The sequence below is a fragment of the Hevea brasiliensis genome, chromosome 14 (genome assembly GCF_030052815.1).
Source record: "Hevea brasiliensis isolate MT/VB/25A 57/8 chromosome 14, ASM3005281v1, whole genome shotgun sequence".
Taxonomy (NCBI): Eukaryota; Viridiplantae; Streptophyta; class Magnoliopsida; order Malpighiales; family Euphorbiaceae; genus Hevea; species Hevea brasiliensis.
The window spans coordinates 22,785,267-22,803,405 of record NC_079506.1 but is presented as its reverse complement, the minus strand read 5'-3'; the positions used below and the strand labels follow the sequence as shown (position 1 = coordinate 22,803,405).

Below are 18,139 nucleotides of genomic sequence, written 5' to 3'. Positions count from 1 at the left end.
TTTAAATGAATTTTTAAAATTGAAAAAAAATAAATTCTTTTACTATTAAATTTTAAATATGAAAATTAATTAAAAAAATCAATTAAATTTAATTCTTGTAAAATTTTAATTTCAAATAAAGGCCAAGAGAGTTAAGTAATTGCTAGAAGATTCTACAAGGTTTGACTATAGCAAAATTTAAGAGCACTAAGGAAGACTAAATATTTTGCTAGGAAAATTTCCTGAACCATTGGAAGTGCAAGTGATGCAGGTTATTACAAATCAATAAGCTCACTGCTCATAATTCATAACAACAATGAATAATTAAAGCTAAGAAATTAAAATAATGAAGAAGTTTTCCTTTTATTTTGAGGTAGAACTTTATATATCCTATAATGGATAATCCGCAAGCCACCTATCAATCATTGCAAGGCATTGTTCAGGTTTATATTCTGGAGCTGTGTGACCTGCTCCCTGATCAAGAAAAAAAATTAAAAAAAAAAAAAGAAAATATTGAAAATTTTGCTTTTAGCTTTTGCTAGAGTTCAACACTATCCATGAAGGTAGACCAAAGCAAAGGGCTATACTTGCCTTGACAGTTGCATACGTCAAACTGTACTTATTCTTCGAATACGTAGTTACATAACTGCAGCAAAATTAATTATTTTCAAATGGCTAGATCATGGGAAAAAAAAAATTGCGAATTAATCAAAGTTGGATTTGAAAACCAACCCTGCAACTTGACCACTGACAAACCATGGCTGCCACTCATCCTCGATGGTCAAATTTAGAGAGTTTATCCATTCTTGTGTGCCAACATATGGTATGCCCAAGTCAGTATCACCACTGCATATATAAGATATGTTTTGTAAGAGCAAAGTTAAAAATATCAATCAGTTTAATTTCCCGTAAAATTGTGAGGTCTCCAATTTAATTTTTAATTAAAAAAATAAAGAATATATTTAATGAATAAAAAGGTTAAATGTTTGCGCTAAATTAATTATAGTCAATTTTTTTAATTTTTTGTGTTATAGTCAAATCTTTATGATTAGTAATTATTATATTCAAAAGGACTAACTTAAATTTAGGAAAGTTAAAAGTAAATTATAATATATTGTCTAAAGTTTTATTTACTAACAAAATAATATATTGATTTAAATTTTATATTTAAAAAGAAAATATATTTATTATATATAATAAATAAATATTTTTATATTATATAAATACATTTACTATATAAAATATATTTTACATTTATTTTCAATTAAAATTTTATATCAAAAAATATTTTTATTATTTGAAATTAATGTAATTAAAAATTAATGTAATTATTTTTTTAAATCAAGTCAAACGAATCTATATATCAAAAAATAAATTCATACTTTTTTACAAAGTAAATTTGAAAAAAATATATAATTGAAAAAAATGTATTCCACATAAATTATGACATTCATTAAATAAAATACATATATTAATTAGAGTGAACTATATATTGGATGCATGATAGATAAATCTTCAATTATAACTAAAATATCTTTTTTATTTTAATTAAAGAATAAATTAATTACAAAACTAAAATCTCAAGAAAACAATAATTATACTAATTAATAATAAATCACAAAATTATAAACATCCAAAAATTTATGTCGCAAGTTTTATTTACATATATTGCACTTATGATCATGCTGAAAGGTTTATCTAATGCGTTTCTAAGTCCATGTTTCACACTTTTTACTAAAAAAGATGCTAAAAATAATAATTATAATTAGAAAAAAAGGCCATGGATAGCTTATGATATATTTGTAATTCTCAAAATAAAAAAATATCAAATACTAAGTTGAAATTTCAAATTTGAATTATGTTAGATGTTATAAAAAAAAATATTCCTATTATATAACTAATATAATGTTTTAACATTAAAATATATTTTAATCAATTCAAATGATTTTTTTAGTATAAAGTTTTAATAAAAATAAATATAAAATATATATTATATAATAAATAAAAATTAATTAAATATAAATAATTTAAATTAATGAGCTATTTTATTAATTAAATAAAACTTCAAGAACTATATTATAATATCTAAATTTAATTTAATCCATTAGTTACCATTGTGACAAATAATAAATATTTGACTATAAAATAAAAAAAATTGTCACGACCCAGGGATGGGATTGGGACGTGCTCGTTCAACCAGCTACGCACTGGAGTGGACTTCGTGTCCCACATCGAAAACGGGAAGAAAATATTTGGGCTATATAAGTGGGAGCCTTCCTCACCTGGTTAGGGCGTTTTTGGGAATGAAACCTCCCAAGGGACAAATCCGTGAGGCCCACAGGCCAAAGCAGACAATACTAATTGGAGAAGGATCGGGCTGTTACAATTTGGTATCAGAGCTGGACTCCCTCTAGTATGTTGTGTGATGCGAGGACGCACCAGGCGGAAGCTGGTAAGCTTGTCACGACCTAGGGATGGGGTTGGGACGTGCTCGTTCAACCAGCTACGCGCTGGAGTGAACTTCATGTCCCACATCGAAAACGGGAAGGAAAGATTTGGGCCATATATATGGGAGTCTTCCTCACCTGGTTAGCGCCCTTTTGGAAATGAAACCTCCCAAACAATTGAAAAATTAAATTTAATTGTGATATAGTGCAAACGTTTGCCATTTTTTTTCTCCATTCTTCAAAAAAATATTAAAAATGCAACATTATTAGAGTTAAAGCTTTTATGTTATATCATTAATTTCTTCATCTTATATATATATAAATTGAAAATTTTATTAAAAAAAAAACCTACATATATGTATTTTTTACTGGTGGAAATTCTTTAGGTGATCATTTGAAAATTTATGATTTCTTATATGCATGTTAAATCTTACTTTCTAACCTGTATATCAAAGCCCGATAGCCATTGTTGGTAAGGTTTTTTTGATACAAAACAGTGGATTTGATTTCTTGTACATAGTAGGTATCTCTTAAGCTTGAATTGCATCTTTGCCAATCCTTTACGGTCCCCTGCTCATTGACAAAGCAAATAATAATAATAATAATAATAATAATAATAATAATAAAATACTTGATTAATTTTATTTGCTGTACCTCTCGAACATGGAGAGCAGCTTGTACTTCTTTGACATTAGCCCAAATATACGAGAGCACGTAGTTGTCAGCCTGCGAAAGGGCATAAGATAGAAGAGCTGTGTCACAATTATTTTAGTAAGAAGCAAGAATATTGGCAATTGATTTTAAGGTAAATTTATTTCTAATAATCAAATTAAATCTAAGTCGGCAATCATTTTTAAGAGAGGGCAATTTTGGTGTAATGGTAAATTTACTCCATTTATAACTGGGAGGTCACAAATTCAAGTCACGGAAACAGTCTCTTTGCAATGCAAGGTAACACTGCATACATCAACCAACCTTCTCCAAATCCTTTAATTAAGTAATTTCTACACAACTTCAAATTCCATCTAATAAAATAAGGTTAACGAAATGTAATCAATCACAAAGAGAGAGTTACCCGACACCATGGTTCTGAAAATTGCTTAGTTGAAACTGGGACATCAATGAAATTCTTTTCCAGAAGAGAGCTTGCAATTTTCCATGTTGATATGTTTTGTTGTGGAGATATATATGTAACACAATCGGGCTCCAATATGTTCGATAAAAATATTTTGTCAAGGCACTGTGCGATGAGATAGCTTTAGTTATTAACAACTCTTAATGTCAATATAGAAAAAGTATATAGAGAGCAAAGAAACACATTATATCCTAAGAAAAAAAAAAAAGAAAGAATCCATCTCACATAATTGACAGCTTGGAGATCAGCAATACAAGCTACATTGCTTGGATCTGGAGGAAAATAGTACTCTCCTTTGCAATCCTTTTTTGTGGACTGGAAAATATAAAAGAGCAGCTTTGAACATTTTAATTTGCACTGTGTATTTAAAAAAAAAAAAAGGTTAAATTTTACACTTTTTTCTCAATTTTATCTCATATTTTTTTAATTGAAATTCATAAATTTATAAATTCTTAATTAAATTTTTAATTTTCAAAATATAAATTAATAATAATAAAACAACAGACCTCATAAAGTTCATCTGATAAAAGTGCCTTTCTGTAAGCGAATATAACTCTTGCATTCATATCAATGTTTTCATCGGTCAATGGATTGCCTAGAAAAAATCCCTGAATCCAATTTGAAGAACCATTTAGTCCAATTATTACATGGCAATGACCTTCATCTCATATTTTATAATAAGTAATCACTTGCAACTCGAAAGTAATTTAAATGATAGATTGAACTGGGTGTAAACCTATTTACCCTTATATTATTGAGTGGCTTGTCTCCAACTTCAATACCTGCAACATGATATTTAAAAAAGTTAAAAGAAAATTGTGGTAGGAATTTCAAAAAAAAAATTATGTGGATAGCTAATTAGGAATTTCTGCAGTATTGGATATATTAGGGCAGAGTTTTCTTTTTTTTTTTTTTTTTTTTTCTGTATAGCATAAAGTGGGATTAAACAATTCATACAACAGAAAATTTTTTTGGTATAATTGATTTAAATCAGGATTTTAATTAGGACTTTAATTATAATTCTCGAAACGATTCTAGTTTCATTAAGTTAAAGCTTCTTAATAAAATAAATTAATATCATTAATAATTCCAAAAATTTTATTAAAGAAGAATTCCAATAAGCAAAAAAGCTACCGTTAGTTATATCTTGAACGAGCATGGGAACAATAATGCCTGAATAAGAATCACCAGCAATGTAGAGTGGATGAAAGACAAACTTTGGGTGAGCCAAAAGCCACTGCGTAATCAACATTAAAAAATAATCAGTCAAATTGTAAAATTTTATTATTTGGCAAAAGGGTAACTTGGACAATGAATTGATGACTCCAACTTCCAATTATTTGTATGTATATTATATCAATTAATTAAACTAATCTCAACTCGTTTGCAAAAAACATACTTGATTTATAGCTTGTTTTGATTTAGAACTTGTTTGGTTTAACTATTGAATATAGCTGATAACTGTTATTGCTAGCCGATAACTGATAGCAGTTGATTTATGTTAAATGTTTAGTAAAACTATTTTTAGTTATTGCTGTTAATATGTAAAATGACTAATAAGAGTATATATCATATAATTTATTTTATTATTGAAATAAATATAAAATTATAAATTTATTATATTATATTATTTATTTTATTATTAAATTAAAAATATAATTATTAAATTAATATATTATATCCTTTATTATATTATTAAAATAAATATATAATTATTAATCTATTATATTATATCATTTATTTTATTATTGAAATAAGAAAATAATTAAATTCTTTTAAAAATTAATTAAATAACTTTAAAAATATAGATAAAATAACAAAGTAATTATAATTTTCATAAAGGAAAAACTTATAATTAATTTTAAGTTTTTAGATGTAAATAAATATTTTATATTTTACCTTATTAATAAAAAATATTTTAATAAAGTTAAAATAAGTTAATAAAGATGTTAAAATTATAAATGAAAAAGATAAAAGTACTAATAATATTAATTTTTGAGTTAAATGAAAAAAGATAATATAGTCAAAATAAAAAATCAAATCAAATAAGCTATTAACTGATGAGAACCAGCTCTAAAAATAGAACTAATACAAACTGCAGCTGATGGGTACCATATTAGTTACTCATCAGCTATTAGCTTTATGTTTTTAAGCTTACCAAATACTCTAATTTACCTGTTTAAGTGTCTATCAGCTGCATCCAACAGATAAACCAAACACTCTCTTAATGGGTTATAACCCAATTACCCATTAATATATGGGTGGTTGTGAGAATTCATATTTTAATTATTCCATAAAAACTCTATTTTGTGAAGAAATTCAACTACCTCAAGCTTCTTTAAGGGTGAAGAAACTTTAGAAATGGCAACCATGATAGAGAACTCTAGAACCACTGCCATTCAAGAAAGCTTGTTGAAGCTTCGTCATTGACTTGGAGAAGTTTTTACACCGATGTATGGAAGCATCTTTAAAGCTTCCTATAACTGCCATTGATTTACTATTGTTAGAGTCTATGTCCAATTGGAATTAGGAAGTATAATTAGTTTAGTAAGTTCAATAAAATTAAAATTATAAAGTTTAATAATTAGAGTTCTAAAAGGACTAAGTTTTAGTGGCTTTTATATATATATAGTTGGTTAGCTATTATATGTAATGTATTATAGAAAGCTCCTGAAGTGTAGAGGTGTGTTGAATTCTGTGAGTTTTATTTGAGTGATTTTGAGAGTGAAAAAAATAATTAGTAGTTGTAATTATTTTTTTTTAAAAGTGAATTTGTTAGTGGAGTAGACTTATGCCAAATCACATTAAATTTAGTATTCTTTATTTTGTATGAGTATGATTTTTCACAATAAATAATATCAGAGCTGTGGTTCGAGATGTCAAAGATGGTAATCGCAAAATTTAAAGTGGAGCAATTCAATAGGAAAAATAATTTCAGTTTATTGAAAAGCATCGTGAAAAATGTCCTTGGATAACAAGGATTAATTAAAGCATTGAACGAGAAGCAACCAACGACCATGAAAAATGATTGGGAGGATCTTCAATAAAGGACTGTGAGCATTATTAGATTGACGTTAGCCCCAGATGTGAAGTACAATGTCCTATAGGAGACTTTATCGATGTTTTATGGAAGAAATTAGAGAGTTTATATATGTCAAAGTCAGTCACAATTCATTTATACTTGAAGGAGTTGTACCAACTTAGAATGAATGAAGGTACTGATGCGAGCGAGCACCTTAATGTATTTAATAAATTAATTAGCCAATTGGCTAGCGTTGTTGTGAAGATAAATGATGAAGATAAAGCCCTCTTACTTCTAACCTCTCTTTGATAATCTTATAAAAGCTTGGTAATAGCCCTAACAATTGGGAAGGAGGATTTGAAGGTGGAGGAGGTTACCGCAGTTATTTTGGATGATGAGAAGCTTAAGAAATAGGTAGCAGCAATGAAGGTGAAGCTTTTATTGCTGGTTCTAATCATGGTAGAAGCAATCCACGAGAAAACAATTAGAGAAGGAATAATAGATCGAGCTTAAGGCCACGAGTAGACCATGAAGATAGAGAATATTACTATTATTATGAGAAGGATCACATTTAATACCATTGTAAGAAGATGAAGGGAGATTTTGCATAATTTAAACAATTCAAGAAAAGTCGCAAAAAAGAAAAAGAAGGAACCGCAACAATTGCAATGGATGATGGCATTGATGGTGAATGTTTGAATGTGGATGATGATAAAGAGAAGGCAAAAGATCCATTATAAGATGAGTGGTTAATGGATTCTACTTGCCCATTCCATATTTGCTCAAAGAAAGAGTAGTTTGATGTGATTGAAGAAAAGAAAGCAGAAAAAGTGATGGTAGCCAATGGAAATAAGATGGAAGTTAAAGGTGTTGGAAAAGTGAAGATCAAGCTGCATGGTAGTCGAGTAAAAGTATTCGATGAAGTGAAGTATGCTCCAAAATCTAAAAAGAACTTAATTTCCTTGAGTAAGTTGAATTCTTTGGGTTATGAGTGTTTGATTTCTAGCGGAGTCATGAGAGTTAGGCGAGGTGCTTTTGTGATCATGAAGGGTAAGAAAATTGGTGCAAAGAATCTTTATAAATTGGAAGGCAGCACATTGATTGGAAGAATGCAAGTAGAAGTAAGAGTCAACATCAATAATCAAGAGTGCAAGAAAGTAACCAAAAGAAAATTGATTTTTGCAGAAATTATGAAGACTAATTCCATTTGACTTAGAGGTGGAGATTGTTAGAGTCCAAGTCCAATTAGAATTAAGAAGTATAATTAGTTTAGGAAGTATAATTATTTACGAAGTTTAGTAGAATTTAAATTATGAAGTTTAATAATTAGAGTCCTAAAAGGACTAGATTTTAGTAACTTATATATATGTGTAGTTGGTTGAACATTGTATGAAATATATTATAAAGAGCTTACGAAGTGGAGAGGTATGTTGAATTCTGTGAGTTTTGTTTGAAAGATTTTAAGGGTGAAAAAAATAATTAATAGTTGTAATTATTTTTCTTTGATGGTAATTTGTTGGTGGAGTGGGCTTATGCCAAAACATATTAAATTTTATATTCTTTACTTTATATGGTTGTGGCTTATCACAACAACTATAAATTGAAGTGCATGTTTGTGCAGATTTTCTGTGCAAGAGTAAGATAGTGAAGGAGTACGAGAGAGTGAGAAAGACTCAAGTGTATGAGTATGCATACAAGTGTCTGTCTTTAGTGCAAAGTATGAGTGGTGTCTAGTATTTGCACGTGAGTGAAGAGTAAGTGGGAGTGCACTATGATGTGGTTAGATACACCATGGCTCATTGTGAGAGAGTTATAAAATTTCAAATCAACCTTCTTAATAAAAGTTTTCTTCACTCAAGTCCATTTTGCTTTGAGCTTCTTATTCTCAGTGCTCCTATTTTTCCAACAATTTGGTATAGAGTTTAATGGTCTAAAACCATTGATTGTGGTAACTATTCGAGGTGCTACTTGAAGTTCTGCTCGTGTTAGAGCTTAATGGTTAGGGGGCATGAAAATTAAAGTGTTGCAAGATGAGACTCTATTAGATATAGTCAGGCAGCGCAACGCATTGGTTTGGGACTAATTCTTCTAAAAAGCCTAGAATCAAGGATTTGTGCTAAGTTACCAAAGGGCAACACTATCAATTAATTATCTAAGATTGATGGAGATTCTACTTGTGTAAAGGTTGAGACTGTAAAGCTTATTGGTTAAAGACCACGCTTACTTGGTAATTATAAGTGAGGTTATGCCAAGTCAAGATGGCAGATTCAACTAGCATAGTGGGGAGCATTGAGAAGCTCAATAGCACCAACTATAACTATTGATGCGCTTGGTTTCTACCAATTGCTTTTATGTGATTGGAGGGATCTTATTTTTCTTTTTTACTCATTTGATATGGCCTCGGGTTTTTGGATGTGCTAAGGTAAATTTTGCAAAAGAATTTGATGTTGTTGTTATTTGTTCTTTAGGTCCTCTTTTTTGGTTGGCCTTGTATCTCTCGGTTCCTAGCTATTTTGAGGTTTTGTTTTGGATTCATCTTGCTTCCTTGTTTTTCTATTTTGAATATTTTTTGCTTTCGTGTTCTAGCTGTTTGTTTTGGGACCTTATATTGTTCTTTTCTAAGTTTCTTCTAGATATTTTATTAATAAATTTCTACTTATAAAAAAAAGTGTTGGCGCACATGTATACATTCCTATTTACAAGCTATAATTTGTGGGGCCTTACCGATGAGATAACACCATCTATAGATGTCAAGACCATCTATAGATGTCATGGAGAAAGAAGCATGGATGATTAAAGCAAGAATTTGGCCATGTTTGAACTTGAGACCTTTGTGGAGGACAACTTGCTTGAGCACATCAAAGATGCACAATCGCCTAAGGAGATATAGGATGCCTATGCCACTTTATTCACAAAGAGAAATGATGCTTGCCTATAATTATTGGAGAATGAGCCTTTGTCTACCTCATAAAAGGAAATGATGGTAAATAATTATTATACAAAAGTAAAGTCTCTCTGCTATGAAATTACTAAATTAGATCTTGAGTCTAAAATTAGTGAAGTAAATGAAAAGAATTATTATTCATGGATTAAGATCGAAGTTTAATCCTACCATCATTGCAATACGTGGTTAAGCAACCCAATCGACATTGTTAGAACTAAAAAATTTACTAGCTGAATAGGAAATGCTAGGGAAGAAAAATGTGGGGACTTTCTCAAAAAAGGAAGAAAAAGCCTTTTTCAACAAAAGACGAGGAGGTAGACAAGGGTTGAATGTTAGTGGGCAACTAAAGAAAAATCAAGAACGGTCAAATAATCAACTAGGGGTGAGCAGATTTTGGTTTAAATCGAAAAATCAAATCGAACCGAATCGAGTCAATTCGGTTTAATCAGTTCGATTTTAAAATTTAATCGGTTCGGTTTTATATTATAAAAATTTCAGTTATTTTAGTTTGGTTCGGTTTTGAAGAGAAAAAATCGATTAAACTGAACAGAACCAAATCGATTTTTGAATTGATTTATTTTTATGGGGAATTTATGAATTATATTTAATTATATATATAAATTGTTTAATTTCATTGATTAATGTTTATTAGGTTCAAACCAAAGTCAAAATTAGACCCAATAACTTGAAAATCAAGTCTAAATTAAAAAATCAATCAAAAATCAAAATTGATCGATTTGAACCGAACCGAATCGAAATAGCGCAATTCGATTCGATTCAATTTTTCATCAATTTCGATTTGGTTCGATTTCTAAAATATGTAATTTAATTTTCATAATTTAATTCAGTTAAGTTCAGTTCGATTCGATTTGAAGCGAATGCTCACCCCTATAATCAATTAGTAAGCTTACAGTTAGGGGGAGCTCAACAATGTAAATATCAAAATGATACACACTATTCAAGGCTTCGATGATGAAATGTTCAATGCTTTAATTATGGGTGGAAAAGGACATTACGCATGGGATTGTTGGCTCAATAAGAAGTCAATTCAAGGAAATGTTGTCACTTCAATAAGCTTTTAGGTGCAGTATGACAGTAAGGAAGAATGGAACCTATATATAAGCGTCCTTTGCTACAACCAAGTTAGTTGAACCATGCGCTAGTGAAAAAGAATGGGACTTGACCACATCAAACTCTTCTTTGAAGAAGTTCCATTAGAAGAAGAAATTGACTTTAAGAAAGGAACAATTCATCAGTCAAATCTAAGTTCGAGCATTAATGAGGTAGCTTTAAGCCTAGTAATGGACAAAGACAACGAATTCACTTTTATTGTGACATCAATTGAAGAATGTGATCGTAAAGAAGAGAAGGAAGCATTGATAAAAGGATTTGGGGAGAAAATCCAAGAATTGCATAATTGTCCAGAATTAGTGGAGGAGCTTTTAGGGTTTTCAAGTAAAAAATAAATCAGAGATGGAGTTACGAAATGACAAGGGAAAGCTGAAGAGGAAGAAGTGGTAATGGTACAAGAAGTAAAGAGAAGTCAAGTTGGGAAGACAAGTTAAAGTCAAAGGGCATTTTTAAAGAGTCAAATAAAAGTAAACATCGAAGACATGGAGGATATGAGATATCTTAGATAATAATAAACAAAAAGAACATGAAGATACTTTGCAATATATAATAGCTAAAAACAACTATTATGAAGACAAATACGGAGTTTTGAAGAAAGAGAAGGAAAATAAATTTATAAAGAGTCAATATGAGGCAGAGTATTGAACAAATTTAGTATCGCCTCAAACCTCTTTAAAATTGCAAAAAATTCTAGAAATAACAACCATTATGGAAGACTTCAGAACCATTGCCATATAAAAGCATCTTTAGAGCTTTCTCTCACTGCCATTTAGGGGTGGCCACGATGTGATTTCAAATCGGAACTGAAATGGTCAAAATTTGTAGTTTGGTTCATGTTTATATTTTTTAGGAACTGTGAACTGGATTGAACCGTTGATTCTAAATCAAACCAAATTGGTGATTTAAAAAAAAACTCAATAAATTCTACATCTCACCCCTAATTCAATTATATAAATATTAAATTCTCTGTGCTCTCTTTAATTCTCAATACTCTCTCAAGCAATAGAATTATAAACTTTAATTCCTCTAAATACCATGATGATATGTAGGCAAAATTAAATTTATGCATTTTTTATTCAAATTTCTTTAAGAAAAAATTAATTTAATCTCTAATTTTTTAATTAAATGCATCTTCTTAAATTTTTTTTAAAGATAAAATAATTTCAATATCTTTTTTCTTATTTTATTTTAATTGAAAATTTTCTAAAAAAAAATATTTTTACAAATATAACCTAATTTCAAATTAATAAAATTTTTCTTTATTTTTTTTTTCGAACTGCCCTCAAACTGTTTTGAGCCATCTTTCTTTGAAACACCTTTCAAATCATTTTAAATTGGGACTTGAATCAAAATCGACAATTCAAAGACCATTGATTCAAGAATCATCTCTCAAATTATTTTATGAAGATTTGATTTAGGTTCATAACTATATTGAATCTAAAACAAAAATTCAAAAATCGTAATCGGTCGTTCTTATTAACCGTGGTCACCCCTATCGTCACTCGTCTACAATAAATGGAGGTGTGTGTGTGTAAATTTTATGTGCAAGAGCAAGCAACCAAAGAGTACAAGTGAGAGTGAGAAACACTAGAGTTTTGAGTGTATAAAAATGAGTGTTTGCCCTTGACGCAAAGTGTGAGTGGTATCTTATGTGTGCACGTGAGTAAACAAAGAGGTAAGTGGAAGTATAACATGGTGTGGTGAGATACACCAAAGCTCAGTGTGAGTAAGTTGTAAAATTTTTAACTAATATACACCAAAGCTCAGTGTGGGTGAGTTGTAAACTTTTTAACTTATACCTCTTAATAGAGTTTTCTTCACCAAGTCTTTTTTGCTTTGAGCTTCCTATTATTTCTCTTTGCTCCTATTTTTTCAACATGTAGTAGGTAGGATCAATTTAAATTATTATCGCCTCCACCACCATTATCATGATGCCACTTCTGTTGCCATCACATTAATTAAAATTATTAATTATTTTATTAATAATTTTGTTAATAAAAAATAATAAAATTATATATATATATTTTTTTATGTTTTATACTATTGAATGATTATAGCAGCATAAGTGCTGATGGTGATGGCATAATAGCGTCAATAATGACAGCTATAGTATTATGGTGCTTATAATATTATCAATTTAAATATTAATAAAACTAAAAAATAGATTAGAATAAATTACTCATCTGAAATTTAAATAAATGTATATGAATAATAAAAAGATTAGTTTGCTATTCACGGGCAAATGACAAAAAATGTGTAATCAAAAATACAAAATACAGAAAAAGGGTGACTTTAAAACTAATTACCAAAAAAGGTGAATTATGCTGAGTTGGACGAAACGAGTGCGATACGCTAACTATAATAGCGTTTTTAAGGTCCGGACGCTATTCAAAATACCGTCCGCGTCAAAAATGTGAAAGGAGAGCTGGACGCTATTCAAAATAGCCTCCAGCTCTCAAGTTTAAAGGTTGGACGCTACTTATAGTAGCGTCCAACCTTTTTTTTTAATTTTTAATAATTTTATTTTATATTTAAAATAAAATATAAATATTATATTAATAAATAAAATTATAATATGTAATATTATATATTATAATATTTTTATTATAAATATTATTTTTTAATTTAAAATTAAATTAAAATTTAATAAAATAAAAAATTAAAATTAAAAAATAAATAATTAAAAAATTTAAGAAAAGTTGGACGATACTATAAGTAGCGTTCAACTTTTTTTCAAATTTTTAATAATTTTATTTTATATTTTAAATAAAATATAAATATTATTTTAATAAATAAAATTATAATATGTAATATTATATATTATAATATTTTTATTATAAATATTATTTTTTAATTTAAAATTAAATTACAATTTAATAAAAGAAAAAATTAAAATTTAAAAATAAATAATTAAAAAAATTTAAGAAAAGTTGGACGCTACTATAAGTAGTGTCCAACTTTTTTTCAAATTTTTAATAATTTTATTTTATATTTTAAATAAATTAAAAGTTGGACGCTACTATAAGTAGTGTCCAATTTTTTTTTAAATTTTTAATAATTTTATTTTATATTTTAAATAAATTAAAATATTATTTTAATAAATAAAATTATAATATGTAATATTATATATTATAATATTTTTATTATAAATATTATTTTTTAATTTAAAATTAAATTAAATTTTAATAAAATAAAAAAATTAAAATTAAAAAATAAATAATTAAAAAATTTTAAGAAAAGTCGGACGTAGCGTCCAACTTTTTTTTACATTTTTAATAATTTTATTTTATATTTTAAATAAATTAAAATATTATTTTAATAAATAAAATTATAATATGTAACATTATATATTATAATATTTTTATTATAAATATTATTTTTTAATTTAAAATTAAATTAAAATTTAATAAAATAAAAAATTAAAATTAAAATTAAAAAATAAATAATTAAATAAATTTAAGAAAAGTTGGACGCTACTCCAACCTTTTTTTTTAATTTTTAATAATTTTATTTTATATTTTAAATAAAATATAAATATTATTTTAATAAATAAAATTATAATATAACATTATATATTATAATCTTTTTATTATAAATATTATTTTTTAATTTAAAATTAAATTAAAATTTAATAAAATAAAAAATTAAAATTAAAAAATAAATAATTAAAAAAATTTAAGAGAAGTTGGACGCTACTTTCCAACTTTGTTTCAAATTTTTAATAATTTGAAAAATAAAATTATTTAAAATTTTAAAAAAAGTTGGACGATACTTATAGTAGCGTCCAACTTTTCTTAAATTTTTTTAATTATTTATTTTTTAATTTTAAAATAAAATTATTAAAAATTTAAAAAAAAGTTGGACGCTACTTATAGTAGCGTCCAACTTTTCTTAAATTTTTTTAATTATTTATTTTTTAATTTTAAAATAAAATTATTAAAAATTTAAAAAAAAGTTGGAAGTAGCGTCCAACTTTTCTTAAAATTTTTTAATTATTTATTTTTTAATTTTAATTTTTTATTTTATTAAATTTTAATTTAATTTTAAATTAAAAAATAATATTTATAATAAAAATATTATAATATATAATATTATATATTATAATTTTATTTATTAAAATAATATTTTAATTTTATTTAAAATATAAAATAAAATTATTAAAATTTTAAAAAAAAGTTGGACGCTACTTATAGTAGCGTTCAACTTTTCTTAAATTTTTTTAATTATTTATTTTTTAATTTTAATTTTTTATTTTATTAAATTTTAATTTAATTTTAAATTAAAAAATAATATTTATAATAAAAATATTATAATATATAATATTATATATTATAATTTTATTATTAAAATAATATTTATATTTTATTTAAAATATAAAATAAAATTATTAAAAATTAAAAAAAAAAAAAGTTGGACGCTACTATAAGTAGCGTCCAACCTTTAAACTTGAGAGCTGGACGCTATTTTGAATAGCGTCCAGCTCTCCTTTCACATTTTTGGCGCGGATGCTATTTTGAATAGCGTTCGGACCTTAAAAACGCTATTATAGTTAGCATCCCGCACTCACTTCGTCCAACTCAGCATAATTCACTCCTTTTTGGTAATTAATTTTAAAGTCATCCTTTTTCTGTATTTTGTATTTTTTATTACACCTTTTTTGTCATTTGCCCGCTGTTCACTGTCTGCATGGGTTGGTTTTAGACCTAACGGGTAGTGCTGATTCAGTTGAAGTGAGTTTGCTCAATGTAGTTAAGAGAGTTTTTCTAAATTTGGCTGCTAAGTATTTTCAAGATTTGCTTCTACATCATGACTAAGAAGGTAATCCCGGTTGGTTTCATGTGCCTTGAGTTTTGCGACAACACTCTTTCATAGTATGGAGTTAAACTTGCGGCCTCTATAAAGGTGTGGAAGTTTACTCTAATTGATGGTTTTACTGTGCGAGGAAGGATGACCATCGTAGCGCCTTGTGTTGCAGGGCTGCATTTGTTTGGTTTCGATCTCTGCTCAGTTCTTCCATTGATTGGCAACTTGGGCGGTGGACAAAAGGTGGTCATGGTTCTTACACTTCTTTCTCTGTAATCTTAGGGTTCTAAGTTGGGAAGAGTATGTTAATGGGTTAAGTTTTTTTTTTGGGTTTGATTGGGCTTTTGAACTGGGCTGGCTGTGAATCTTCAGAGTGGGGTTTCTTTCTTTAAGCGAATAACATACATTTGTCCTTTTAGGGAAGAAAAGAAAATTAGTTAGTGGAGATTTAATTAACATTTTTATGTTATGAATGTGGGAAAATTTTTACTTATATTTAATTTATCATAAATATAAAATATAAATATATAAAATTTATATATTTAGTAAATAGATATTAGCATGTAATTAGGAGTGAGCATTCGATTCGAACCAAATCGAATTAAATTATAAAAACCGAATTATGTATTTTAGAAACTGAATAGAATCGAAATAGGTAAAAAATTGAATCAAACTAAACCGCTCTATTTCAGTTTGGTTCGGTTTAAACCGATCGGTTTTGATTTTTAATTAATTTTTAATTTATACTTGATTTTCAAGTTATTTGGTCTAATTTTGACTTTGATTTGAACCCAATAACCATTAATCATTGAAATTAAACAATTAATATATATAAAAATCGATTCGGTTTGATTTAGTTTGATTTGAACATATAAATTACTATTTGGTTCTATTCGATTTAATCGATTTTTTTCTCTTTAAAACCGAACCGAGCTGAAATAACCTAAATTTATATAATATAAAACCAAATCGAACCGATTGGATCGAATTGACTCAGTTTGATTCGATTTTTCAGTTTGAACCGAAATCTGCTCACCCCTACATGTAACTTATGTCTTTGCCTTATAATAAATGAGTTAAAAAAAAAATCCATGAATATGTAAGTCTATATATAGATATCTTACAATAAATGAGTTAAAAAAAAAAAAAAAAGTCCATGAATATGTAAGTCTATATATAGATATTACCTTTCTTAGAAATTCATAGGTTTGTGCTATTGACGAGAGATCACCAATTTCATATCCTTCCAAAGTAGTTGCATAGGAAAAGCCAGTGCCTACAGGTGCATCTAAAAATATTATATTTGCGACCTGTAAAATTATATTTATAAAATAGTGGTTATAAAAAACATGTTTCTACTAAAAATGTTGCTATAAAAAATTATAGTGGCTGTCCATATCTTATCTCACCTTGGTCCATGAGTAAGGGTTCAACACCAATGTTGGTAGAGCACCCCAACTAAAGTTTGAGTAGTTGAAAGTTATTGGTCCTGCACCATAAGTCAATAATATATTTAATTATAGATATATCTTATTAAATAGTAAGAAAGGAAAATAATAATAATAATAATAATAATAATAATAATAATAATAATAATTCTTTGTTGAGTGAAGTATTAATTATAACGTGTTGCTGACAGTGGCAATTTTTGACATATTTATCTGAAAATGAAACAACAATTAATACCAATTTCGTAGAAAATGGCAGATAAAGCAGAGCAGCCAGGTCCTCCGGTAAGCCAAAGCACAAGAGGATCAAGATTTGGACTTCTCTCAGACTCAATGAAGTAGTAGAATAGCTGCACCTCGTCCATCTCTCCTACTCCAATATATCTGCAATACTTAATCAAAACCCAATTATATTTTCATTTTTCACTGTATATTTAGTACCAAATGTAGACTGAATTTTCTGCACAAGGAGATGAAACTGAAAGATGGGTATATAAGGTATCTGTACTCACCCTGTTTCAAGCGTAAACGGTAGCTCTCCATTATACCCAGGTAGAGTGTTGATGATGGATTGTGATGCAACAACGTTGGTGAAGATCAAAACAATAACAACTTGTGACAACATTTTTTTAATCAACGAAGATGGGATAAATGACATCGCTTTTGATGTTTGGACACATATATATATATGCATTAATGACGTGGTGCTTCTGAGTTCTGTCCTTGCTTTTATTTTTTCAGTGACGTTGTGTGGTTCATCAAGAGATAAAGTTGATAATTTTCTTTTAAGAGGACAAAGCTTAATTTGATAGCTAGCTAATGATATCTAATATAAAGAGATAAGGCTCTGTTAATAGAATTGATTAAGTTGATAAAACTCAATTAAATTGAAAGCTTCAGTCTTACAACGGCCTCTCTTCACCTGTTTGCATTTCAATAGACCGGAAGAAATACTATTTTTAGTTCGGAATGGTAGGTTTTCACGAGGCAACCCACCCAAAAGAAGAGACAAATGTAGAATTGACATGATAAAATTATTTTAAAACAAATAATTTTATAAAATTTATTTATTTTATCTCTTAAATTTTAAGTAAAATAATATTTTATTATATATAGATTGAATGGTAGATAGATAAGCTTGATTTTGAAGTAGATTGACATGTGAAAAAACACCTAATACTTCATGTCGCAATCGTATTTTCATTAGTACCTTTAGCGTCCAAGCTCAAT

General features: G+C 27.5%; 1 protein-coding gene across 3 annotated transcripts; it reads right to left on the bottom strand.

Annotated features, from left to right (window-relative positions):
• Positions 1 to 251: 251 nt before the first annotated feature.
• LOC110637274 (serine carboxypeptidase-like 17) lies at positions 252 to 17,940 on the bottom strand. 3 transcript variants are annotated; one of them, XM_058134015.1, is made up of 13 exons: positions 17,422 to 17,940; positions 17,148 to 17,293; positions 16,871 to 16,950; positions 16,649 to 16,771; positions 4,696 to 4,798; positions 4,306 to 4,343; positions 4,068 to 4,169; positions 3,787 to 3,918; positions 3,502 to 3,666; positions 3,081 to 3,152; positions 2,869 to 2,996; positions 712 to 825; positions 252 to 625 (listed from the first exon to the last, which is right to left on the bottom strand). In XM_058134015.1, the coding sequence occupies exons 1-13, from the start codon at positions 17,601 to 17,603 to the stop codon at positions 508 to 510; spliced, it is 1,503 nt and encodes a 500-aa protein (XP_057989998.1). In that variant the 5' UTR covers positions 17,604 to 17,940; the 3' UTR covers positions 252 to 507. The 3 variants fall into 3 exon arrangements, with proteins under 3 accessions (XP_057989998.1, XP_057989999.1, XP_057990000.1); XM_058134016.1 differs by having other exon boundaries at positions 3,787 to 3,876; positions 17,422 to 17,902; XM_058134017.1 differs by having other exon boundaries at positions 487 to 625; positions 712 to 784; positions 17,422 to 17,936.
• Between the last annotated feature and the right edge of the window lie 199 nt (positions 17,941 to 18,139).

Coding starts and splice junctions, on each gene's coding strand:
- LOC110637274 (XM_058134015.1), bottom strand. CDS start 17,603: ATGCATATATATATATGTGTCCAAACATCAAAAGCGATGTCATTTATC. Junction 4,799..16,648: donor CCTATGAATTTCTAAGAAAG/GTAATATCTATA, acceptor TTGATTACGCAG/TGGCTTTTGGCTCACCCAAA. Junction 3,919..4,067: donor TATCAGATGAACTTTATGAG/GTCTGTTGTTTT, acceptor TTAAATACACAG/TGCAAATTAAAATGTTCAAA.